Below are 27,151 nucleotides of genomic sequence, written 5' to 3'. Positions count from 1 at the left end.
GTTGACAAATCACTACCTGGGTTGAAAATGGAACAGATTTTAATATGACCTCCCAGGCAAAGGGGAGGACGATCAACTCCGCAGGCTTTTTCTACATCAGTGTATATCAGAACGGAGTCCTGTCACCTCTCACGGGGCTGCCAATAATCTGAAACATAGTCCTGACTGAAAGGGCAAGGGATCCTAAAGGAAGCCAGGAGAAGAGAGCTCCCTGGATATGTTGTTTGGAAAAAGATTGGAAGCTAAGTGTTCAAGGTCTGCACTGCATTCCTTCAGAGTAATGTGACCAGGGAGGTGGCACATGTTAAAGAAAGCACACAGCATTGCATGTTTGATCACTTGACGATAAGCTCTGGTGTATTCCTGCATAGCCTGGACTCCCACCGGAATATCCAGACGCACTTTCACCTCTGCAGCAGAAGCTGGGTTGAATTACAGGCGGACAAGTCTGTAAATATGTTGTTTGTAAATATGTTGCTCCTTGCGCCCGGTGCGTATCAGCCCCGTGCTGTGAAGTATTGATGATGAGATGTGGCGGGATGTAAACACACTCACAAGTCAATACGCAGCCTTGGTTTTCAGACTGTGTTCCTTCTTTTGTGCTGTATCTACATTACCAGCAGTGTTTATGGCCACGCTTTGCTTTTTAGAATGGAAATACCTGAAGCACTTGAAATCATCATTGTTGATTCTGCTGTTTAAAGAGGAAGAAGTATTGAACTTCCACTGCAGCTTATTTTTCCTCTCAGTTATCTGAAAGCACAACAGACTATAGACAAACAGACAATAATATCTTACAAGCCTGTTTTCCAGTTCAGGATGAAGTCTGTACAGCTTAAGCCTTCATGTAGCTTTGAGTGGCCAGGTTGCCTGACCAGCATGTCTAGCCTATGTGGGAGTGAAAGGCATCCAGAGGGGCCCCTTCATCACGCACTCCTCACCAAAAGGAAGCTTCAAGGAATTTAATTTAACGATGTTAACAAATCCTGACAGAAATGCAGAGAATGAAGGAGAAGACGTGGAGTTGAAATGTGTGTGTTTGTCTGTGTGATGTACACACTCAAGAAAGGAGTCAATGAGGAAATTCATTTGGTCTCATGTAGCAATTAGCTTGTTAATTAGTACTTAACCCTGAAACCTCTGCTGGTGGACCAACTTCTAAGAAATGGTAGTGTGTCACTCTGTGGGATGAATGATGATGGACACGTCACCCTTTAGGTGATCTACAGAAGTTTTCCAGCTGTTTGTATCCCATCCTGGAGGTTTACAATCCAGCCACAAAATGTGGTGTTTATTTAAAGACTCTGGTAAATCCAAAATGAGTGATCCATAATAACATTATTTTCTTCATGTAAAACAGACAAACAATGAAAAAAAGATGATCACTACGTTGCTTAAAAGAAAAAAAAAAAAAAAGCTATATTTTGACCTGGATATAATGATGAAGCCACTTTCAGTCAAACCTTCCACCAATCAGAGAGCTTAAATTGACTCAATGTTTAATCAGGAGCAGCCAAAGAGCAACAAGTGAGCAGAAAGTGCTGTCTGTCTGTCTGTCTGTCTGTCTGAAAAGAAGAAAAATAATGATCCCCTTTGGCTGGAATAAAGCCAAGAAGGAGGTTTTGATGCACAGACAATAATAAACAGCAGAGGGAAAAGCAGGAAGGAAATGTAAATATCTAATTAGTTTCTGTTGTGTTGGTTTCCATGCTGATTTTTTTTTCTCCTGACTTTAGAGAATGATGTGCACATGTTGAAAAGCTTTGCTCAGTGTTGATCTGTGTTTTATTTCTACAAAGTTCTGTTAGTAATAATCCAGTTTTCCTCTTCTGGTTGGCCTTTATGCTCCTATATCTATTGATACATTCATTTTACATCGTTTTAGCAGCATAATCTGACAACTGAGGCTGTCCTGAAAACACCATGTCTGCATGTTGGCTAGCTTGAATGGACTGAGCTTCTACATAAAAAACAACAAAAATAAAAAGTAGGCAGACAAAAAAATAGCCAAAAATGTTTTTGCTAAAATGTTAAAGAGGTGGTCATTCGATTTTCTGAAGGTATTCTGGTTATTCTATTCTTCAGTCATTTGGCAGAGGCTTTTATCCAAACCAACTTACATGTGCAACGTGATCAATTAACCACTACAGCTAACTAATTATGCAGGAGTGGGAGAAAGCCAGACCCCACAAAGATCCACTGATCAGGCCAACTGGGGATCAAACCAGCAACCATCTTGCTGTGAGGCTGCAGTCCTAACCACTACGCCACAATGCCCACACATATCTGTAGTGCCTTCACATACTTAGAAAGATGTTATTTTTCTAACTTCAGACTAAGTTGTGTCGTGAGCATCAGTGTTGTTTGTGATTCGACATTCTTCATAGAACTCTATTTTAGCTTGAATTTAGCAAGTGAGTTAATAAATTGGCTCCTTTTAGTCCTCAATTCACCTCTTCTCCAAGCTGTGTTTGTTCACGCCGAGTGATGGATGGGGTACGTTTCCGAAGGAAGGGCTGAAGCGCAGGAGGATTACGGGAGATGAATAAATCAGCTCATCATCACAGCAGAGATGCAGCAGAGGCTGTAATCAGAGGTGATTCCCCATCCTCTCGCTCTTTGTTTGCCTTTCTTTGTCCTAGATTGCATTATATTCCCTTCGGTCCCTTCTCTTTGCTTGTGCCAGTGCAGGAGGAGCAAAAGCGCCGCTGAATCTCTGTGGGTAATCTGGGATAAATAATGCATCATGCTTTGACGTGGCTCTATCTTATGGCGGCTGAGAGAGAAGGCTCTGCTACAGGGATCCGGCTCTCTGGCAGCTTGAAGTATTGAGAGGAGAGAGATAGAAAAACAGAGATACAGAAAAGGTACATTTATTCACTACAACTGACAGAGAGGAAAAGTAATGGGGAAAGAGATAAGACATAAAAAGAGCCAGACCGAGATGATGACAGATGTCCAACATAAAAACTATTACACATCTTTGCAACAGAGTAAAGGAGCTTTGAGTTTGAGCGACAAATCACTTAGTGGCACTGTCAGCTGCCAGAACTGGAGATCAGCTGGGGAACCGGATCAGGGAAGAAAGGTTTGGATGCAGGACCGAGACGAAGACTGCAAGAGATTAGTGTGCTGGAAGTGTGTGTGTCCATTCATCTGTTCTATGAACAACACAGAATATTAAACAGCTGGATCTTTTCGACTGTTTCTGCACATTTAGAAACAGTCACACTGTGGAAAATCTAAGAATTAAAGGAGTGGCATGTAAAAAAGTTAAAGGTCATTGACAGAAATATTTATTATTTAAATCTGGTTCTCTTTATATATAACCAGCTAACTAATCCACTAAAGTGTTTTTATTCTCTTAAAATGAGACATTTATATCTACTTGCAGAGGATCTTCATACATGGCAGCTGCTAGTTTGGGCCAGGGTGTCTACTACGGTGTCTCTGAATGGTCAAACAACTCTGTGTGTGAAGTGAGAACTCTCTAAACTCTAAAACTGCAGTAACGCATTACCATAGAAGAAGACAGTACATATGTACACAGTATTGAAATAGTTACCTGTAGTGCAGTCATCACTGCACCTGAGGCCACTGGATTCAGTCATAGATAAAAACATGTTCATCTGGAAGAATTTTGACCACTGACGGCCACCATCCATCCATAACTTTAATTGGCATTTGAAGTCATCAGTATGTCCATCTTTACTATTACATGACAGTAATTCGTACAATAACTGTACCTTTGAGTAAACATACCAAATAATGTTGTTTAACATGTACAAGGATTTTCTACTACGGTGTCTTCGAATGGACAAAAACATGGGTGTGAAGTGAAAACCACAGAGATTTAAAACTGCAGTAGCAGCTTTCTGCTGCTGCATCATTTGGGATAAGTAGCACTTTAAAAGGACCATAGAAGAAGACAGTCCACATGCGCACAATGCGGTACCACTATTTCTTGTCAATTTCAGCCCAGTGAACTGATTGACACGCACCTGCAACTCGAGCCTCGAAGCTCCTGGTTGCTTGGCAAATCCCCTTTTTGTTTTCATTTTACATTTTAACACAAACATTAAACAGTGTCATAAAATGTGCCCTTTAGCTGTTACTGTTCCGTTCAAACAGAGAAGCAAAGTAAGAAAGTGGCTGTTGTGATTAAGCGAATTATCAGCATCATGACCCCAAGCAGGATATGTGGGCTGCATCACGGAGTCGGATCTCTATGTAATAAATCACTAAGTGGTTTGGAAACTAATGCAAAGGTCAGCCATTTTCTTTCTCCCAGTGACAAAGAGAAGCCTGCACATATTTTCATTCCAATTAGGCTTAACGGCATTAATGCATCACTCTCCGTTCACCCCAACAAGCCTGTAGAACAGCTGCAGCTTCACCCAAAGCTGCTGGCAGAGCAAAAACAGCTCACATTGGTGCTGTTCTCAAGCTCTAACACCTGCTTCAGATGCTCTAAGGATAGATCAGGGATACTCGGTCTGGTCCTGAGAGAGTTGCAGTCCATCAGGCTTTCAGTGTATTCCTGCTTAAAAACACCTGAATCAAATGAAATAGATGTCAGCCTATCATGTTCTGCACAACGACTCATTCATTTGAGTCAGGTGTGTTGGAGCAGGGATACATGGAAAACCTGTTGGATTGTAGCTCTTGGAAAGAAGAGATAGATGTTTTCCAGGAGCATTTATTACTTTATTTATTACTATATTGGTTCAAATTCCCTTCACCCCCAAATTGAAGTGATTTATTTAAAGGTTCTAACACAAAACCCAACATGTTTAGTCACCTGTGGAACGTATGGGACTGAAAAAACATTATCCAGTCGTTTTAACCGGCCTGTTTTAAATGACTGAATTCTTATATGTCTATCAAACTCAACTACTATGGTTCTTTTCTTCTTGAAGTTTTAACGTTAATCAGATCAAATGAAACTTTATAAAATAAAAAAAATCTTCATATTAAACAATGCAGAAATCTTCTTCTATTCCACACAAACATGAGTTCCCATCCCTGGTTTCTGTCTCTTCATTGAATGTCTATATAATTTTTAATAGAAATGAACATTTGGTTTGATGCTGCTGTGAGGAATTTTTTTTTCTCAGGGATCCATTCATACCGGAAACCAGCCCACCAACTGCTACCGAAGTACCACCACATGAGCCGCCCTGACCAGGGCAGTCCAGGGCCCACACCACAGCCATATAGCTGCAGTGCAGGACCCCCAGCCACCCAGACAAGAACAATCACTGCAGCAATAATTCTATATTCATTTTTTCACCAACACTAGATTGTAAACTTGAAATGCTTTAATGCACATGGTTCTGACCTCTCCACCACCCTCACAATCACAGATGCTACCTTGCTTTCTGAACAAATTACTTAAGGTGGTGTGCCTGTTATTTTTGCACTCAACTGATTGAGCTGGTAGCCAGTCTCCCTCAAAGTTTTTTTTTAATTTGTGTCTGCTGGCCAGGCTCCCAGGAATTTCTCTATTTTCTTTCAATAACAATATAATGAAGGACTTTAAATGGATAAATAGATTATTGTGAATGGGTGAATGAGGGGAACTCCCATTGCATGGAAGAATGAAAACCCAGTTATTTCACTGGTCAAGAAATGAACTTACTATTTTTGGGGTTATGTCATTTTCCTGTTAAACAAGATCAGTTTTGGAACCAGCAGAGTCATGAAAGATAAAACCCACTTTGTTTCAACAGATGGTCTGGAGAAATGCTGAAAGCAGCTGGTAATTGAATGGGAAGAACACTGTGATATTGGACTTGTACTTCCTAAAAGCTGCCACCAACCATATGGTAAATCATAGATGATTTAGTATTTGTATAGTGTACTCTGTGGAGACATTGCATTGGATTAGGCAGAGGTGGGCACATATGGAGGGAGAATAAACCTAATATAAAGCTACATTTATTTATTTTTCTGGTGTCACTCCATGTTGACATTATTACATTAGCTCATCAAGGTTTCTTTCCATGAAATATTAGTCAGACCCAGAATTTGTAAAAAAAAAAAAAAAAAAAAAAAAAGATTAAAATCAGCCTGATTTTTGGAATTGTGTAGGTCTGTAAAACACTGAATCAGCTCTCACCCTCCCCTCAGAATAAACATAGATGTCTTTCTTCTTCTGATCATCATACAGTTGGTCTGGTATGTTTAGGTGCCAGCTTTTAAATAAAATATGTGTTCTCAAGGTATGAATAATACCGACTGTCCACATGGTTAGACAGGTTTGGGCCGCATGCAGGCGACACACATCTCTTGTCCTTTTTTATGTAGCGGAAAAGTTATCTTTAGAGATGACAACTGGAGTCAAACTTTTGAAAGAGAAAAGGTTCATATGAGGCAGACTTGAATAGGAGATGTTGGGGGAAAAAAAGAAAAGGTTGGAAATGTACAGTGATGTCTTTGGTGTGTTCAGTCTGTTTCTGAGTCATGGGAGCTTGAACTTAGTGTACAGTAACACCAGAATCTGTTACCATCGATGACAGCCCCTGTAAACATCCTTAAAGCATAATATGGCTGTTTACTGTCAGTCTGGGTGAAAGTGTGGGGTGAGAAGACTCCACAGAGGAGGAGTGGGATGTGGTGATGGATTGAAGTAAAGATCAGCAGACACTAGTGGTGTCTCTACAGAAAATCTAAAATAAATAATTTTTACTTTACTATGTAATTTCAGTTTAATTAATTCATTTGGTCATACCTGCATAGTGATGTTTATATTCATCAAACATATACCTGACTTATTCCTCAAAATGGCACAGTTAATGATGACTGGCTGTTACTTGCTGTGGATGCAGTGGGGAGCTGAGGTCCAAACCCCATGCTCCCAGCCAAGACAGCTGCAAGTCCCAGGGTGCAGCACACCATGTCTCACATGAGCCTTTGATGCTTGGTAAATGATGACGCCCGGGTTGAAGGTCAGGAGTCTGGGATGTCATCACAGAAGCTGGACAAGTATTACTGAGTGCCAAACCATCAGTCCAGAAGCACAGTCTGGTAAACAGATGGGCAGCAAACATGTGCTGACAAAAACCTCAAAGTAGTTGGAAAGTGTAAGGCCAGGAAGTGGAATGGTATAGTCTGAAGCTGCCTTTCTATCGCAGACCATTTCAGACCAGAACAGGTGTTGGTGTTGGGTGTTGAGCTCGAGGGCAGCCAAGGCAAGTGGCAGCATCCAAGTGAACTGTATGCTGTAGGGCAGCCTGTAGTGAGGCAATGTGCACGGACTGTTGATGGGCCAAATCCAGCAGAGAATTGATCTTTTTGTTCTTGGACATAAGTTCGAGAGCTTGGTTCTCTTTGATATTGGCAATCTGCTGGTGGAAAAAATCCATTATACACTGTAACAGTTCAAACACACAACTGTGTTTCTTCCCGTACTTGATAGAAACTACTTGTATCTCTAAGGTGAGTCGGTCCAGTCCGCATCTGACCCTGGTGGGAAGTGTTTACAGCTTCTGCTTGAAATTATTTCTTATTTAAAATTTACATTTGATGGCTTTTGATAGAATAACCACTTTTCTCGTCTGTGTCCCCTCCTTCACAGAGTCAGGCCATGCGCATCGTTCGGACAGTCGGCCAAGCATTTGAAGTTTGTCATAAACTGAGTCTGCAGCACACGCATCAAAACACTGATGGGCAGGACTCCAATGGAGAAAAGAACGGCGTTGACTCCTCTGTTGCAGGTACACAACACACACAATAACATCCAGCAAAGTGTGTTTCCTGCTCAGTCATTTATTCACAGTGCACCTCCAGTCTGCGCTGCCTGAAAACAGATTTACTTTTGTTGAATAGCTGCAATCGCTCTCTGATAGACTCTCTATCAGATCCACCTGCACCACGCTGCACTGGTTGTTCCCTGGCTGCACAAAATCACCTCCTCTGGGGTCAGTCTGGGCTTTTACCCTCTGTCTCATCACACAATCTGTCTCACACCTGTACACACACACGCCATCATCTGAAAGCTGAATCTCTGACTATATGTCTGCACCACTGTGAGAAGTGCCAGCTATGAACTGCTAAAATGATATACCTAAATTTATTTGTCTCATACATTTATTAGGGATGTGAATTTAACACGGTATTCACGATTAATTGATTAAAGAAACATTATTGGGCATTTTAATCCTGCCTTGGTTTACTGTCAGATGATAATGTCTATTAATGAGGAGTGTGGATGAAAGCATTTATGAAGTTAAAATCACTGTACCATGTTGTAGACTCCTAATTAGAGAATAACTGGCGCTGCAGATGGAAGTTAAAGTACTTTAAATGACACTTTAACTTTGGGTCTGTTCAGTTTTTGGCCAGGAAAGTTTTCTTTCTTTTTTATTATTTCAAAGTTAAATACATTTTTCCAGACATTAATAGAGCTTGAGTTTAAAATATTAATCTCTTTTTCTGTTGTTTGTTTTAATCATCCCTTAAAATCCATTTAAATGAGGGCAAATTTTATTATGTGAATAAAATGCGATTAATCGAGATTAATTACAAAGCCTGTAAATGATTACATTCATGTTTTTTAATCAAGTCCCACCCCTAATAATGATAATAAGAAGAAGAAGAAGAAGAAGAAAAACAATAATGAAAATGGCAAGAAAAAGCACCTGAAGAGTGCTTTGCTTCAGACGCCTAAAATGCCACTCCGGAGGCTCAGAGTCAGAATCATTTTAATAAGAAATTAAATATTCCAAAAAATGTTTGAACATTTCCGAGTTCATTTATTTCTTTGTGGACCATCACTCATCTCTAACCAAGTCAGGTAAACCCAGCTCCATGCAAGGACTGCATGAAGCTATGTGTATTTCTGTTCCAGAAATGAGGTTTCACTGCGGAGGAAGCATGCACACTTTCCCCACCAGAAAACAGATAAAGAAATAATCATAACAAACATCTGCAGCAGGTGTTTAATCTCTAATATACCACCTTTTCGAAATCAAGTTTTCTCTCCACATCCTGCCTGCTGTCCACATATGCTGGTAAAGAGGTTCCAAATCTCTGCAAAAGGAGCAAACTGCACAGCAGCAGCACTGGTGGGCTCCACTGCTTTCATGTTCTGCCTCGTGCCTGGACATGCAGCCCTGCGACACGTGGCCCTGAATGAGGTGTAAGAGGACGGATACGGGGATTCAGCAGAAGAAAGAGTCTCTTGCACGCAGTTGTTCCACTCATTACTGCAGCCAGCATTGTGGCGCTCCCTCCCCAATGCTGTTAGTGCAGAGCAGGAACATGTTATCTCCAGAAGCCCCTTCAGCCCTCCAGAGATGAGCTCGCTTGCACATCCTGATGAGCCCAGAGATCACCCACGCATTCTAACTGTACATCCACAAAGATTGTGAGAGGACTGCGCATGCATACAAAAGAGAGGTCTGCACGTACACACTCGCATCCACTGTCATGGCGTGTTAAATAACACGAGCCGTTACGGACAGTCAATGAGCTTATCTGGAAAACTAATTATTGTTGCAATGAAAGGAGGAGGGATAGAGAAGTGAGAGGGCTGAAGGAGAGGAGGAAGGAGAGATGGATAATAGAAGGAAAAGAAACTTGGAAAGAGGATAAAAAAAGATTAACTATAGAAGTGGATTAGACATGAAGAGAAAGGATGAAGAGCTGGGTTGAGCAGAAGAGAAAATACCGAGCAAGTTGGTCTCAGAAGAATGTTTTTTTTTTGTTGTTGTTTTTTTTTACTGAAATCATACAAAAAAAAAACAACTTTAATCACAGCAAAGAAAAGCTCACTAACTGGGCTCTGTAGCTGCACTTTGTGGTGTTTCAGGGAGGACATTCAGACAACATAAGAAACCCCCCCCCCCCAGCAGCAGAGGCGAGCAGGACAGCACAGCGCTGATCGCTGGCTCAGAAAAGGAGATGAAGAGGACTTGTGATGAAGTAAAAGGTGATGGAGGCTGGCAGTGGGTTATCAAGGATGAGGTAATTTAGTGGGAGGACAAGAAGTACTGTGGTCCTGTCAGACTGTTTGAAATGAGCTGGAAGTAGAGGGGAGAAGGCGGTACTAATAAAAGGGGGGGGTTGAGCAGGAGATGCTGGAGGAATGGACAGGGTGAGAAAGTGCAGTAGGAGAGATTTTAACAGGGTGGGTAAGAAATATGGAGCTTTTTTACAACATTTACTGATCTTTTGCTTCATCATATCTGAGGTAAATTAATTAACTGGAAAAAAAATAAGTGTTTTCATTGAAAGGAGTTCAAACCTTTCAACTTATTTCCACTTTTTTCCAACCTTGAGTGTTGGAAAAGGTCTAGAGTTAGTTAGAATAGAGGGGATCTGGCTAGAAAATGTTGGAAGAAACACTGTTACAAGTGAAATACTGGAGGAGTGGCAGCTTGGGGCGCAGCAGTCAGGAAAAGACATGCAAACAGCGGTGAATCTGTTGGTGTGGTAAGTCAAACAGATAAAACTATCGGAGTCTGAGGGATAAAAATAGATGCTAAGCTGATATGGAAGCTTTTGTTAGAAATGAGCCAATTTTGTGTTAACTTTATTGATACAGTTAAATGCTAACACAACACACAACAGAGACACACTTAAAGTAATTAATTCCTTGTTTCAAGCTCGCCTTGGAACATAAAAACTGGACTCACTGGTCATTTTGTTTTTTCAAACACAAATATTTCTCAGCCAATCACATGGCAGCAACTCTGTACATTTCATTGTGTAGAAATAGTCAAGATGACTTGCTGAAGTGAAACCTGGGCTTCATGATGAATTAGGATTTAAATGTTTTTTTCAGAAAGTGCTGATCTGCTTTCTCTGTAAACCATCTCCAGGGTTTACAGAGAAAGATCTAAAAAAAGAGAAAATATGCAGCGAGCAGCAGTTCTCTGGACCAGAACGTCTGGTCGACGTCAGAGGTCAGAAGCCAACAAATGATAAATGTTATTAAATTACTGACAGCAGCTGCACTGTACAGCCTTTATTTCTCTGCATTTAGCTTCATCCATTCATTCATTCATTCATTTTCCAAGCCGCTTATTCCAATTCAGGGTCTCGGGGAAGCTGGAGCCTATCCCAGCTGGCTTTGGGCGACAGGCAGAGTACACCCTGGACAGCTCGCCAGTCCATCGCAGGGCGCATTTAGCTTCACTCCTCTACAAATGACATCTTTTTCCACTTTGACTTGTGAATTTTCCATATCAGAACAAAGTCAAAGCAGCAGAATCAGCTATAGAAAAGGCTGCAGACTGTTCCACATATTTCTCTTCCACCATTTTTCAAGCGCAGCCCCGACAGACAGAGGTCGCACCACCATGTTTAGAGCATAATATAGAGCAGCAATTTGAAGAAAATCAAACTGATCAGAGAAATAAAATGTTATTTTCTGATCACATATTAACAGATTTGTTCTCAGGCGCCACCCTGTTGGAAGGCGCCACATTGCTCATTTACACAGCAGTAACGTCGGTGTAACATCACTGCTGTAAGTTATACTGAGATCAGCTGATTTATTTGCCTGTTTCTTAGATGGCAGTGACAACAAAGAAAACTGCATTTTGTTTTGTAATGGTAGTCATGTTAGCACTGTTTGAGAGCACGCACACGCAGTCTTTACCTGTTTCAGTATTTCAGTGAATTGATCTGCTGTAAATCATCCTTCATTAAACAGTCAAAGTAAAACAAAAGGTCCCAGTGAAGCTATAGATTATATTTTAAGGATGGAGTTTTACTCTAATGTCTGATTTTTCTGGTTTTTTCTGCAGGATTTCCCTAATGTCTCATCTGTCGGAATATTACCATTATTTCATGTTTATGTTCTTTACAGTGTGGTTTTGGGACACAGTTGAGCTTGATGATGATTTTACGCTGGTTTTATTATATTGTTTGTCTTGTTTAAATTTTAGTGTGTTGTTTTTTATTATACAGCATTTTGGGCAACTGGGTTTGATGTAAACGTGTTGTTTGAATAAATTTAGATGGATTTTAAAAAAGGTGCACTGATTGACACATTTGCAGTTTCATCAAAGATAATCAATCAATCAAACTTTATTTGTAGAGTACTTTCACATACCTCAAAGTAACCAAAGTGCTGTACAGGTAAAATAAAATAAATCAACATTAAAAGCACTAAAATAAGACAACAAAATAGTTAGAGACACAATAAGACAGAAAAGACCGAGTGCTCCTGCTCTCCGGAGTTAAGAGCCAACATAAAAAGATGAGTTTTCAAAAGAGATTTAAAACCACTTAAAGTCCCAGCAGACCTCACCGAAAGAGGGAGACTGTTCCAGAGTTTGGGAGCTACTGCAGAAAAGGCTCTGTCTGTACGAGTCGAGTCTTCGAGACTACTAGAAGCATCTGGTCTTCTGATCTAAGAGCTCTGACGGGACAATGATGCTGCAGAAGCTCAGAAAGGTACAGAGGTGCCAGACCATTTAAACATTTAAAAGCCAAAAGTAAAACCTTACAAACTATTCTAAATGAGACGGGCAGCCAGTGAAGAGATCTGAGCATGGGGGTAATGTGCTCCCACCGTCTTTTCCCCGTTAACAGACGGCAGCTGAGTTCTGGACCAGCTGTAGGCGCTGGAGGAGAGACTGGTTAATCCCAGTATAAAGTCAGTTGCAGTAGTCCAGTCTGGAGAAGATAAAAGCATGAATGACCCTTTCCAGGACATCATGAGGAATATAAGGTTTCACTCTACTAATAAGCCTTAAGTGATAAAAACTAGACTGGACTACTGCACTGACCTGCTTCTAAAATATAAAATTAAAATCAAAGAAAACCCCAAGATTTTAAATAAAATGGCTAAAAAAGTCCAAAGAGCCTCCAGCACTGCTGCATCCAGCCAGCAGGTCAGTTTTCCCAAAAGTTAAAACTTCAGTTTTATTCTTATTTATGCAGAGGAAGCTTAGTTCCACCCATGTTTTGATAGCAGACGAGTTTTTGTCTGTTTTAGTTTCATTAATGTGAGATGTTGCGATCGTCATCTGCAACAATCGCCGTGCACCGTAACGTTGCTGCTGTCATGACAGTTGCTTGGAAGGAAAAACACAACTGAACAGGATCCTGTGCTGAAGCATCATTGTGAATTCCTCTTTTTGCTTTCGCTTTTCTGGTAAAACAATGGTAAAACATCTTTCACAATATTGTTTCTTACTTACTCTTTACTTTATGTGTCTCCGCCCATGTATGTGTGTGTGTGTGCACATGCTCATACCTCCATGTGTGTATGCAGGTGTGCGTGCTTATCCACCTGTATGTGTGTGTACTCTTCTCGGCTCAGCTCGGGAGTTAACAGGCACTGAGAAGACGCCAACCGTCGCCGAGGAGACGGACATCGATGCAGAGGAGGTGAACCAGTTTCCGGGAGCAGAGGAGTTAAACCTGCACAGAGGAGTGACGGATCTGGATGCCACTGCAAAGACAAGCGACCTAAACCACTCTGAGAACAAGGTAAGTCTCACCTGCCTGGGTTTTACTAGCGGCAGGATTTAACTTGGAGTTTTGTGGGTTTTTTTAACCATTTAAAACCATTGTGGATCATTTTTAAAATTGTAGTTTTTTCAGCTTATTGGAAATACAGAAACACAAAAGTGAAAACTAGAATATATAAACAGTATATATAAAGTATAAACCAGTCCGTTAAAGTTAAAGGAGCAAATGCGAAATTGTTTCACCAGAACGTTTTGCTGTTGAGCGCTGCCTGTAGACCGTTAGCCACACCTTCCTCTGCCTCTGCCCCCCACTCCCCTCGTGTGCAAATAAACGTTCAAAATGCAAACACACTGAGCAAATCCCTCCCCTCCAAACTCTCAGCAGATGTGGGCATTTATGGCGTTTCTTTAGTTTTAAAAGAGGTGTGCTTAGAATCTAGGAGGCACCATTATTTTTACTTTAACAGTGAAACAAAGTCATGTACATATGTACAAAGATTGTCTATAGTGACAGACATCCCACTCTGACACAAGGCCAGTTTCATCCTGGTTTCTGGTTGTCTACATATAAACATTTTGCTCTGTTCGCCGCCATTTCCTTATGAAAACATGCAGTGCCATTGCTTGCTTGCTGGAGGGAGGGCTGAGGGCTGCGAGAGGAGGCTGGAGATGAACATAGACAGGCTGTGGATGACATCATGCTATAATCCAGATTAAATTACACCTCCAGTTCTTTACATAGTGATTTTTTTTTTAGTCCTTCAATCCAGAAATTAAGAATTTGTGCTTATTGCTTCTTTAAAGTCCGTCCAGGTTATAGTTGGGAAAACTTGGCAGGGCATCAAGTATCCATCCATTCATTCATTCATGTCAGGTTAGCCTGACTCAAAACATGGTTTTTGAGGTTTCCTTTTATGATTTCTTCCAAATTTTCCTTTTAAGAAGATTTCCTTTGGGCCTGTAAAATCTATCATGCTTTGTACTTTAGAATTGCTTATTTTTATTTCTCTGCTGAGCACAAAAAACACCGTCAGAAGGTTGGACTTGAACAACAAACCAGATCAAAAGAAAAAGATGGACACCGTGAAAAAAAGTTTTTGATTTAAAATTGGTGAATCAAATGGAGCATCATATGGAAATGTAGCAGAGTTGATGCAGACCTGCATGTTTCTGAGTACAACTGGAACTCAGTTGGACCTCTGAGGAAGAAGGAAAATCTTCTCCATATTACCCAAGACCCCATGAAGGTTGATAACATACCACAAGATCTGAAAAGTAATGTGTCCATAAATCATTTAAAGCTTTAGAAACCGACCAGATTTCTTTAAAATCAGCTGCTGTAGAGTTTAGACCTGGGTTTGCTATCTTGTCCTGGTCTGAGCAGCAGATCTTGTAGGCAGCATGTGATAGTATGAGGGCAGCAACGTCTGAAATGAACGTCTCCTTTTACATACGTATGGCAGCACTGTCAAATGCAAAAAGTGAGTTAAAGCAGAAGAATGTCACTAAAAGTCCCAGCTTGTGTTCAACACTTAATTTTTCAAAGACTACAACCTGGAATGTACATCTTTTCATCAAATGCCTCAAATCCAAGTAATTCAGTTGTGAATGTATTATGAGAAACAATCAGCCAAATGGCTACAATACAACAAACACACCACTACAGAATGGTAGGAGGAAAAAAAGCTAATTCAGAGATTCCTTTATTTATTAGGAAGAAGTCACACGTTCCTGTTGCAGCCTCCAGTTAAATCCAGTTAACACCAAGGCTACGCTTGTGTACGGCATGGCTGCAGAAATAGCTCTCACTATCCGCCGACTGTCAGCAGTCTGTCGAGACTGACCCACAAATCATCCCGTGCATGTGTTTGTGTTTGTGTGGTCTCATAGTGTGAGCAATTTAATACATCTCTGTCAGACTGTCTGCTCGCAGGCTCATAGATACTCTCCACTGGCATCCATCTATAAGCGGAGAAATGCTCCCCGGCCTGATGAGCGTGCAAGCACAGCTGTGTGTCTCAGCTGGCAGAGCACAGTAACTGTTGTTTACTGGGAAATTCACTGGCGTGCAGGGGTAGAATTGGGTTTGTGATTGAGGCAAGAGTTGGGGGATAACATTGTTGTTCCACAGAGTGTGATGCTTGGTATGCCTCTCTTTGGCTTGAGAGTGAAGATTTGTGTATTAAATTAGCAACATTAGATTCAGAATAATTTTTATTATGGCTTTAAATGTTTACTGGTACCTGCAGCTTCTCTGGATTCTGTGTGTTTGTGTGGTTGTATTGCATCATAAATTTATTTTGCTTTAAAATTCAGGCTTAAACACACATTTTACATTGAGTTACAATCCTGGGGAAGAAAATTGACTTTTTATGGTTAAATGATGCAACGCTTCTGAGATTCAGATAAAGGTTTGGTTTGATCAGGGGTGTCCAGAGTCAGTCCTCGTGGGCCACAGTCCTGCAGGTTTTAAGACAATGAAATGTTTCCAATAGCCTGTGAAGTTCTGGAGAATGATTTTTTTCATTTAAACAAGTGTGTAAGAGCAACGACACATTGAAATCTGCTGGATTGTAGCCCTTGACGACCAGAGCTGGACGCCCTGAGATAGATATTAAAAAGTGTATTTACTTATTTATTGAATTGCAAGTTAACACTATACTTTAAACCAAATTCACCATAGGTCCCAGTGTTGGAAGGTTTTATGTGTGAACTTAATTTCCAAAAAGAGGTTTTAATGTTTTTTTAAAATGCAATAAAACTGAAATCTGTAATTATTTTATGTGTTTATTTAACAGACTTTCAAAGGAAAATCTTCTGTGTCTTCGCTGACAAACATTATTGTACTTAGAAAATATGAACACATTTAAATTTTAAGTCTGTAACATAAGCAAAGAGCTCTGAGAGAGGCAAAAACAGAAAAGTTTATATAGGATATATAATGGATCATTTATTATTCACATTGGCTTTTCAGCCAGGCAATTATCTAGGAGGACATATGAGTGAGTTAAGCCACCAACCAGAGAATTACTTTATTACACAGGGAGGTGCACCAAAGCTCATTATGGAAAAGTTTATATTTGCCTCATTATTTATTTACATAATGCAAATTCCTCTTGACTTTGAATAACTTTGTAAAACACGACTTAAATTACAAAATCCACATTTGTTTAATATTTGAAGTAAAATTACTTTTTAACTTCCCACTTTAAAGAATCAGACATTTAAAATATAAAATCTGACCAGAAGGAAAGTTTGCTCATTTTTAACTCTTCTTGACAAATTTCAAAGCAAAAGAAAATTTTCCTGGTTGATTTTCATCATTCTCTCATTTATTAAATTTTCTTGCTTTTGAGATTAAGTTCTATTATAAGTGATGTTGGAAAGGTTGAGGAACTGTGAGAACTGTTACTACGGTTTCAGCTTCCATCTGTTTAGTCAATGCACATTTTTAGGGTGTGTTAGGGTCATATTTATGTCTAAAAACTATAGGTTTGATGCAAGTGGCAACCTTTGGCGGTTAAAAGTGAAGTCTATCCAGAAGTACCAAAACCCGCAGTTCTCCCCTCATCCACTAGGGGCTCCAAAAGGGAGTCTGTCCTCATAGACTCCTGTGTTTATAAAAACAAACAAAAAAAAAACAAAAAACAGCAGAAATAAACATGTTTACAACCTGGTTAAAAAAAAACAAACATTTTAGTATTAATAGGTCAGGTTTTCCTTCGTTACAACTGTGAGGGGTGTAAAAAAAATATTTTGATCTCTTTAGATGTTATTTAACCTTTGACATTCAGCATAATTAGAACATGTCCTATTGATTGACAGGTATCTGATATGAGGCTAACAGTGTGACTTAGCTTTAACCCGCCCACCAGTTCGCTCCCAGGCTAGACACGTGGTAGCTCTTAGCTACAGTCATACACCCCCACAGGCTCACAGCCCCCTCTCAGCGCCATCTCTTTAACCATTTTGTATTTTCCTGAAGCGATGGCATGTGTGGCGCTGCCAAATAATGATGGTGTGAACGGCCCACCAAGCTTCAGTTCAGCTCTTCAGAAACCTGCAGGTGATGTGACGGAGGATCCATTCATCTTTTTACATACAGTACATTAGTTTGATGGCTCGAACCTGCTTCGTTTGAGTCGTTCTACCATTGTGTCGTTGAGGCAAGATGTTTTCCCACTCACAGATATGGATGGATGCATGGTGGGTGGATGGATGGATGGTGGCACAGATTGTCTGCCACATTTCCATCAATCTGTCCCGGGGCAGCTGTGGATGTGGAGTAAATAAATAACCAGTTTAGTATGAAGAGCTTTGGGGGCTTTAAAAGCACCATATAAATCAAATCCGTTATTATTTTTTAGCTCGAGTAACTGGAGGGTTTGTATCGTCATCATCTTACGTTTTGATCTTTGTGTGCAGAAGACTCAAAATGATCTCAAAGTATGATATATCCAACACTCCATTCAGCAATTGCAGTTTCCTGTTCACATTACGACCAGACAGAAAACCCCACGTGTGTCCACAGTTGCTGATTATTTGGACAAGGTTTGATACATTTCCCTGTAAAATTCAGCTAAATAAAAAAAAAATGGTGCACTAATTTTCATTGAAATCTGTAAGAGAATGATTCATTTTACATTTCATGCCTCTCTGGATAAGTTCACACAAGCAGAATTTTTCATTAAGGAGGACACTCAAAGCTCTGTTTGTCACTGCGTGTTCCTTTTCACTTCTAAAAGTGTTCAAAGTTCACAAAAAAGGCTGCGATCAGTAGTTAACTTAGGCTAATTGGGTAGGTCCTCAGGCATTCTCTAGTTCTGCTGAAAATAATTAAACAGATGAGCTGTGAGGCGACACTCAAGGCCACAGTTTATTTAATGTTTCATCATAAACCAATGAAATGTTGTACCACCTTTAGTTCCGCGCTTCCTGTCACACACCTGTTTTCTATCCTCATTAAAACTTCCAAAAACATGATTCTGAGACCCGTTTGGGGTCCTAACTCAGACACACACGTCTTCGCCAATCAGCTGTTTCTCAGGCTTTGGATGCCAGTGATGGTGGAGTTATGGAACCAGTCATTCCAGCTCCTGATCTGCTCTCACATCTCTGCACAAAGTCTGACTGTGTCTTAGACTGATTGTCAGGCTGCATCTGTGTAAACATGTATGCTTTAGAATTTTTCCCCCCGTTTGGTACATTTCATCAATCTGAGCTCTTTGACAGATTAAATGGAAATGTGCAGGGACATGTGGAGGAAGGTAATGGCAAAAAGGATGTGTGTGTGTGTGTGCGTGTGCATCCGCTGTGCCTTTACATTAGCCTCCATTTGTATGCATTTTCTCCACACAGCTGTGTGTGTCTGCTCCTGAGTAGAGGGATTTGATTCACTACCAGGTTGCTGTGGAAGCTCATGACAGGGAAAGCAGCCTGTGAGTGTTAAAGTTCATTCTTTTCCTGTCAACTCCCATTAGACTGACAAATCCCTCGGTGTTGTGCATTCGTAGGGATCGGAAAGCATACATCCATCCTACCTTTGACTTTGTATTTATGGATTAAGTCAGAATGTTTATTTTAAAGAGCATGCCGTGGGATCAGGAACATCACTATGATGCAAGTCCCGGTTAAGACAAGTGTACTATTTACTTTTTTTCTTTAAAGCAAGGTGGTGATGCTTATTGATGGTTTCAATTAAAAGTGAGAACAGAAACAGCCAATGGCATGTGATGCAAAATGTCAACATGATTAAAAAGCAGGAACTGATTTATTTTAATCCCAGCTTCTTGTTCGGAAATAAGACATTAGCACAATAATGAAAGTAAAAGCCTTCTTCCTTCCTTCTTTGTGAGTGAGAAAGAAAGGCAACTGTGCATACTTTAAAGTGAGGCTGTAAAACAAGAGCTTTGATAAAGGTTTTGCCTCTGGCCCACTTTCAGCAGCTGACAGGCAGGTGTAAGCGCTCTGATCTATGAGTGTAGCTCTGCAGGCAGCTCTCCCCTCACAGCACTCCCACCTTTTCCTCCCATCCCATCATTAGTGCACCTCTATTGTTTTAAACCTAACATTGGCAGATTAATGAACAGACACAGACATTTTCACCCTCCTGGCCAGTGCTTCCTTTTTTTATCTGACTTCTCTAAATCCAGTCAGGAAAGTCAAAGAACTGACTAAAGACTTGAATGTCTTCATTTTTCCTCTCCTGAACTTCCAGTTTAACAGAGCAAATGATGCTCTGACCAGATCAGTCCAACCAATTTGTTAGTAATCGGTAAATGTTGAACTGATGCATCATAAACATCAGTTGTGAGCTGCTCTGTTGTTTAGTTAGAAACTAGTGAAAAGTCAACATTAGGATTAAGTGTTACACGCTGCTTTTTTTTTTCTGTGATAGTTCTATTCCTCTTTGATTCATGCTGCATCACATGGTTCTCCACAGAAAGCCTACTAACTGGTTTGTCTCTGTAGAGTAAAGCCTGCTGCAGAGTCATGAGAAACTGGAGGCATTGCATCTGTGGGTGGCTTGGGGAATACATAAAGCAAGTTTATATTCTCTCTTCTGGACTTGTCAGATGGCTTTATTATATAGTCCTCCAGTCAGCAGGAGCAGGTTGGTCTCTAAAGGCATCTATGTGATCCATCAAAGAGCAAGAAAGTATTATTTTTGAAATGGTTTAAAACATCAAATGTTCCTTAACATAAAGTAGATAAGCTGAAACTATGTGTATGAATGATATACTCCCTGTGCTTTTCCTTGTTTAGAAGGGTCAAGAACAGCCAAATTTCAGTCATGTAACTTTTGCGTGATCATGCGCTTTCAGCAAGTGTTTGTCAAAGAAACCATAAAAGCTCCTGTACAATGAAGATGTGAGACAGAGAGTGTTTTCAAAGTTTAAATGTGCATTCACACACTAGATGCCCTGAAAAGGCGAGGAATGTTAACCATAATCTTACAAATACTTGCTAATTTAGTTGCCTGACAAACCAAACCGTTTGCTGCATTAGATGAGCAACCCCATGTCTAAGCAGGTTAAAGCATGGAAAAGTCTTGAAGACGGGTTTATATGTGTGTGGATGGATGAAAGCCATTGGGATTAAGACTTTCATGAATCCCTTTTTAATACTTTTACTAGTCTGTTAAGCACTCAGGTTGACAAGGAGGGCGTTCTGGTCCCTCACTGAGCTGGTCTTAGAGCTTGATGTTTGAAGGGTTGAAAGATTCTCTCAGGTATGGGGGGTATATCACCATGGATGCATTGGAAGGATAGGAGAGAGAGACATGTATTCAATCCGAGTAAAGGCAAGGAGCCAGTCTAGTGAGCGGAGGATGGTGGGGAATGTGCTCACATTCATCAGGATCCTTCCTGCACAGTTTTAAATATATTGCAGCTTTTTGATGATTTGTCTGGGAGTTCTGATGAGATGTGTGTTACGCTTGTCAAGCTTGGAGAAAACAAAGGCGTGGACAACACAGCAAAAACTCAGCCTTAAAAAACAAGAAAAAAATATACAAAAATTAGGTAAATGTTGCTTAAAATAAGATAAATTATCTGCCAACAGAACAAGAAAATTTGTCTTGTCAAGACATCCAAAAACAAGTAAAAAAAAAAATACTCTTAAAACAAGAGGAATTATCTGACATAAAAACTAAGGATAATCTTACCTTTAAAAAAAATAAAAATAAAAATAAAAAATAAAAAAAATTAAGCATATGTGTACTCAATTTAAGATTTTTAATCTTACTTAGATTTCAGTTTTGCAGTGAAGCTTGTCAGCACCAGGCAGGATCAGAGTGGGACAGATGTTTCTGAAGTAGTGAAAGACACATGGAGATGTTTGATGTGAGCCTCATTGGTTAGATAAGGTTTAAATCAAAGACTCGGCTTTGTGACTACGACTAAAAGGGGATTTCCTGACTAAAGGCAGCAATGTTGGTTATCGTAGATAAACTCTTGTCATTCATTCGCATCTTTATCTCTTCCAGACCAGCAGTGAGTGTGGAAACTGCTGATGATGGCGATCACAATGATGTTATAAGGTGTGCATCGTTTTTCATGCACAGTTGTGTGTCATCAGCATAGCGGTGAAATGAAATTTCAAAGCAACTGATAACTTGGCTGCTGGGGAGCTGGTACAGTGTGAAGGAAATGGGACTGATTACTAGTCCCAGTGGAACTCCAGAGCATACAGAATAATGTTTTTTTATGTTTTTATAGCATTGTTGTTATTTTGTTTTTGTAACCAGCTGTTTCTCTCTAACAAGGCCTAAATTCTTTGTAGGAATCCCATCCATGTCATTTTAATCTGAAAAAATTGACAGTATATCCTGGTGAATGAAACAAAAACATTACCTGGAGTTCAAATGAGCTCAACTTGCATGTTGGGTCCAGAATCCACAGCCTTGTCATTTGATCGCTAACATGCTGTGAGAATCTTCTCAAAGCCATCATTTGTCCTCAGGATAAATGTGTGATGATGACACACAGATGTGACTAAAAGGAGGAAAAGAGATGCAAAGAGAGAGTGAGGAGGAGAAATCCTCAAAATGATTCCACATAATTAATTCACATTCATAGCATCCATATAAGTGGTAAGTTACTGTTAAGTGGTTTGAAGCCTCACTCAGTCTTCCATTCTTTTACTAGTGGGGAGCAACAGCATCCACTTCTCAGTCTTAAACTCGGTGTTGCAGGGACACTGGTTCTTGGCCTTCTCTTCCATGACTGAGACTTATCTCTACACACACAGAACTCTACACACAAGCAGAAAAAAAAAGCCTCTCATCTTCTCGCTGTCTGTAAATTTAGTGAGGTTTTGTAAAACTGTCTCCTGAGACTTTTTTATTGGAGGCACCATCTCCCTGGGACATTTCTACATATGGCCTTGCAGCTTGTTGATTTTAGTCCTTAGCTTATAGCTTGTGTGTGTCTGTGTGTATGAATATGTGTCAACTTATGAAGTTATAGAATTAAAGTCTGCCAACTGTCAAGGAGTAAGACTGCAATTAGACAATAAACATTTGAGCCATTGTTCAGTTTGGTATTCTTCTTTCCTGTTGTTTCGACTCATAAATCTGGAATTTTCCTGGGGGGGGGATTTTGACTGCTCCATTGCTGGAGTGGCTAGGTTTCTAGCCCTACTGTGGACCTGGATGGGCCAGCGGCTGGAGTTGCCGCGCAGCGGCGGGGCGGGGTCGCTGGCGGGGGATGGGTTGGCGGGCGTGACTCCGTAACGGGCGCCTGTGCCGCCGTGGGGTGGGCTGGGCGGGGTCCCGGGCTCCGGTGCCCGGGGTTGTCCCCTGTCTCTTGGGGGTGGGGGGTCGGCTTGTGCCGGGGGGGGGCTGGGCTGACCTGGACCTGCCGCTGCGGCGGCGGGCGGGTACGTGCTCTGGTGCCTGGTTGCGACCCTGGGACTTGTTGAGTGGGGGGTGTTTGATAGTGTGGATGGGATGTGAGTGTGTATGGAGGGATGTGTGTAGGGGGTGTGCGTTGAGGACTGGTGGCGGTACATAGGTATGTGGATGTGTGTGGGTGGGGAAGTGTGATGATGCGTGTGTGGGGGGGGTGTCGTGGTGTCTGTGGGGGGGGTAGTGCCGTGTGTGTAGGGGAGTGGGGTGATGCGTGTATGTGGGGAGTGGCGGTGGTGCATGTATACGGGTGTGTGTATGGGGGGGGAGGAGGGGGGAGGGGGGGGCGTGCTGTCTGTGTGTGTGTGGGGGGGGGCAGGGGTGTATGTATGGGGGAGTGGGTGGTGCATGTGTGTGGTAGGTTGGTGGATAAGTGTAGATATGATGGATGGGAGTGGGGGAGATTTGGATGTGACGTGGGGGTCAGGAGGATGGTTTTAAGGGTGGGCTGAACGGGTGGCTGGGTGGACCTGAATGTGTCCGGAAGTGTGTGTGTGTGTGGCTGTAGGTTTGTGCTGAGACAGTGTGAAGTGCCGATGTGTGGACAAGGGGGGACTTCATGTCCCCAGGTGGGGGTGTCCTCTGTGAGTGAGGGGGCGGTGGACAATCGGTCTGGGATTCCCCTTCTGCCGCCCCGCCTCCTCTTTGTCCTCGTGCCCCCCTTCTGCATGTGGTGAGTTGGTCCCCTCTTGGGTCAGTGATGACTCTCTGGTTAGAGTCGCCGAAGGCTCTGGTTACGGGGATGGCTGTCCCCGGCTTGTCCTGGTCCTTGGGGGGCCCTGGGAGTAGGGGGCATGCCCAGTGCTGCGGGCGGCTCACCTTCTGGAGGAAAGCTCACTTTCCTCCAGACTTAAATCCCTCAACCCCTCTTCCTCCCCGCTCCCCATCACACACAGGCAGGGTATTGGGAGGTGTGCACGTGGCGCTGGGTGGTGAGAAAGGCCATCAAGGTGGTCTTGATCGCTGCACCCAGCCTCGGCTCACCTCCCAGTTTTAATTACACTTAGACACCAAACACCAAAACACTGACGACTCACATGATTAGGGGGAAGAGCATGCGGTGTATGGTGGGCGGGGCTGCTTAGGTGGACCCTCTCCCAACACCGCGTGGCAATTCCCTCAGTTTTAATTGCAACTAATACATACTTCACAATCAGTCATAAGCGGGGGGGAGGCAGGGACGATAGGGTCTTCTCATGCCCCTGCTCTCGGGGCTTTACTGGGGGGGGGTACGGGTGGGGGAAGAGTGCCGTCCATTAGGCCTAAGTCTGGGCTGGCCTGGCTGTAGGAGGGTTGTCGCCGGCCCTGGGGGGGTGCTGGGTCGGCTGCATCTGTGGGGTGGTGGGGGGGACGCTGGGAGTGGTGGGCGGTAATTATGGGGGCCCTGATCGGGGCCATCCTGTCCTCTGCCCCCTCTGAGGTATCTCACATGGGACATGATGGAGGGGTGAGGTGAGGATGTGTGGGAGTGGGTGTATGGGGTTACAGATGGATGGTGGGATGGCTGGGGGGGGGATTAGGGTTGGGGATATAGGTGGGTAGGGGATAGGGATGTGTGAGGATGAGTAGATGTGTGTGTGGAGGGGTATGTTGGCGCGTGGGTTGTATTGGGGTGTGCCTGTGTTGGAGGAGTGAGGGTATGTGTGTGTGTGTGTGTGTGTGTGTGTAGGGGGGGGTGTATATGCGGAATGGGATGTGTGAGTGAGGGTGAAGTTTGGAGGGGGGCTATGGGTGGTGGAGGGGTGTTTGGTGGGGCATGTGTGGTTGGGTAGAAGTAGAGGGATGGGGTGGCGGGGTGTGAGCGTGTGTGTGGGGGGGGGGGGGGGGAGCGTGTGTGGGGGCGGGGGCGATTGGGGTTCGTGTGACTTGGTATGGGTGAGTGAGTAGAGGTGGGGTGGGGTTGTATATGTTATGGATGATGTGCATGGATTGCAGAGGGTTGTGTGGATGGGGGTTGAGAGGGGAGTGCGTGTTTGGGGGGGGGGGGGGTATGCATGTATATGTGTGAGGGGAGTGCGTGTTGGGGGGGGGGGGGGGGGGGGGGGTATGCATGTATATGTGTGTGTGGTTTGGTGGTGGGGGGGTGGTGTCCTGTACCCGGGGGCGCAGCTGGTGCGCTGGGGTGCGACCTGGCTGCCGCTGGGTGGCGGTCTGGGGATCCTGGTCCTCCGTCGGTGTGGGCTGTGCCCTCTGCCTGCGGGGGCGGGGGGCTGCTCACGGGCTCTTGGGGCCCTGGGGCCTGCGCTCTGTCTGCCCTAGGTGGCCGGTGCCCGGCGGGATCGGCCCTTGCCGGCCTGGGCCTGCTGGGGCCTGTTCCCCCTGACTGCGGGGGACTCTGGTTGGGCACCTCCTTCGCCACCTCCTGGGCAGATGCATGGCTGGCTCTGGAGTGGGGGGGTTGGGATCTGTACCTGGGGGTGACTGTCGGTTACCCGGGTCTCTGGGTTCTCCTGGCCTTCCTCTAGCTGTAGGCGGACGGGGTCACATTGGCATGATCACTCTTCTCTAAACACGTTCCACTCTGAATGTTCTGCATGAATGTTCTGCATGTGTCACAGTCACTGAGTCATCCAGCAAGTTTATTCACTAACAGCAGGTACCTCTCTTTCTGTCTTTTTGACTTAACTTGCTAGTTTCTGGTCTTCATGATTGTCAACGGTTTTGTTCTCCACGAATCTAGAGTTGGCTTGTGTGGGTGTATATATTTATGTGTGTGGGTGGGTATGTGTGTGTACTTATGTGTATGTGTATGTGTATGTATGTATGTGTATGGATATGTATATATGTATGCATATGTGTGAGTGTATGTGTATGTGTGTGTATGTGTATGTGTATATGTATGTGTATGTATGTGAGTATGTATATGTGTATATATGTATATATATATATATATATATGTGTGTGTATGTATGTGTATATGTATGTATATCTATCTTTATGTATGCATGTATGTGTACATGTGTGTGTATGCATGTGTATGTATGTGTATATGTATGTATGTATGTATATATGTATATATATAATGTATGTGCGAGTGTATATACATATATATGTAGGTGGGTATGTATGTGCATATACATGTATGCATTGATCTCTTTCTTTTGTTTTTGTTTTTTTTGTTTTTTTTATGTTCTCTTTTCTGTTCTCTTTCTGCCCCTTTCCTGTCCTTTCCGGTCGGGTCCAGTAGCATAAACTCTGTAATACAAGCTATTATCCAAAACAAATTGAAAAATAAAATAAGAATCAAGAAATACAAGGGGATCATTACATCTACAAAAGTTCCCCTTGGCAAAATAAATTTGCTCAGCAGAACACAGCATCCAGAACATCAGTCTGCTTGCTTAAATGCTGGACAAGACAAAAAAAAAAAAAAATCTGGAATTTTGTGGAATGCGGATCTGGTTTTATCCTCATGAGTTCATTCAGTCCGAGATACACACATGGGAAGAGATCTCATGTTAACTGGTGATAATAAACCAGAGGAAATGTTTCTCAGTGTGAAGAGTAGAGCTGTGAGTTAGGAGGACTGATGGAGGGAATCCAAGGCTTCAATGATCATACCTCATTTTACATCATTTCTCTCTATCACCTGACTTTCTACACCATTAACCTGCATTTTTCCTGTTCACATTCAATTTGCTTAGATTGTTATCCAGGTTATAGTCATCCTGAATGCTTAAAAAGGTTGCAGCTGGACTTCCTCCGCCTCATATAAAAGATGGATTGTAAGAAAAAAAACAAAAAATAACAGTATACCAAACACTAAATGAAGTTATGGGTGATTTTGGCTGCTAGATTTGTTCAGGGTGCTTACTGCAGAGGGAATAAAAGGGATTATTTAGTATATTACAGGTTTATAGGCTAAAATCAGAGTAGTTAATATCTGTTCCCTGATTCTCATCACACACTGCAAAACAAACAGATCAGAGCTCACAACTTCCTAACACACACATCCAGCAAGTGTTTTGAACATCTATGTCCCCAAAATGCACCTTTTTGTTGAGTCAGCAACAATTGTTGGGGGGGTTGATCATCAAATGGAGAAGAGAAGAACAGGCACAGAAGATATTGGCATTTCACATGTGACAATAGTGTTTGAGGAGATCTAAACACATCATCCTGGTGCATTTCAAACACCAAACACCCTCAGACAGAAACTTTCTCCCCTGAAGGATAAAGGAAGCCAGACAAAAGCTGAGCTGGTTTTATATACAGTTCTAGCCAGAGAGAGACCTTCAACATTGGAAAACAAAATCTTCATTTCAAGAGGGACAGGAACAAAAGACAAAAATCTTTTTAGGACAGTAATTCC

At 42.3% G+C, this 27,151-nt stretch overlaps 1 protein-coding gene across 1 annotated transcript in view; it reads left to right on the top strand.

The window, feature by feature from the left end:
* Window positions 1-27,151, top strand: part of nos1apa (nitric oxide synthase 1 (neuronal) adaptor protein a) — a gene marked incomplete at its 3' end in the record, with an annotated part of 184,588 nt that overhangs the window by 123,073 nt on the left and 34,364 nt on the right. Inside the window, exons 6-7 of the mRNA XM_079244963.1 lie at window positions 7,580-7,718; window positions 13,280-13,449. Coding sequence (XP_079101089.1) covers window positions 7,580-7,718; window positions 13,280-13,449 — 309 coding nt within the window. The remainder of the gene's footprint in view (window positions 1-7,579; window positions 7,719-13,279; window positions 13,450-27,151) is intronic.

The sequence above is a fragment of the Telmatherina bonti genome (assembly GCF_933228915.1).
Source record: "Telmatherina bonti genome assembly, chromosome: 8".
NCBI classification, from domain to species: Eukaryota; Metazoa; Chordata; class Actinopteri; order Atheriniformes; family Telmatherinidae; genus Telmatherina; species Telmatherina bonti.
Note: the sequence above shows the minus strand (reverse complement) of the source record. Positions and strands in the feature narration are given on the sequence as shown.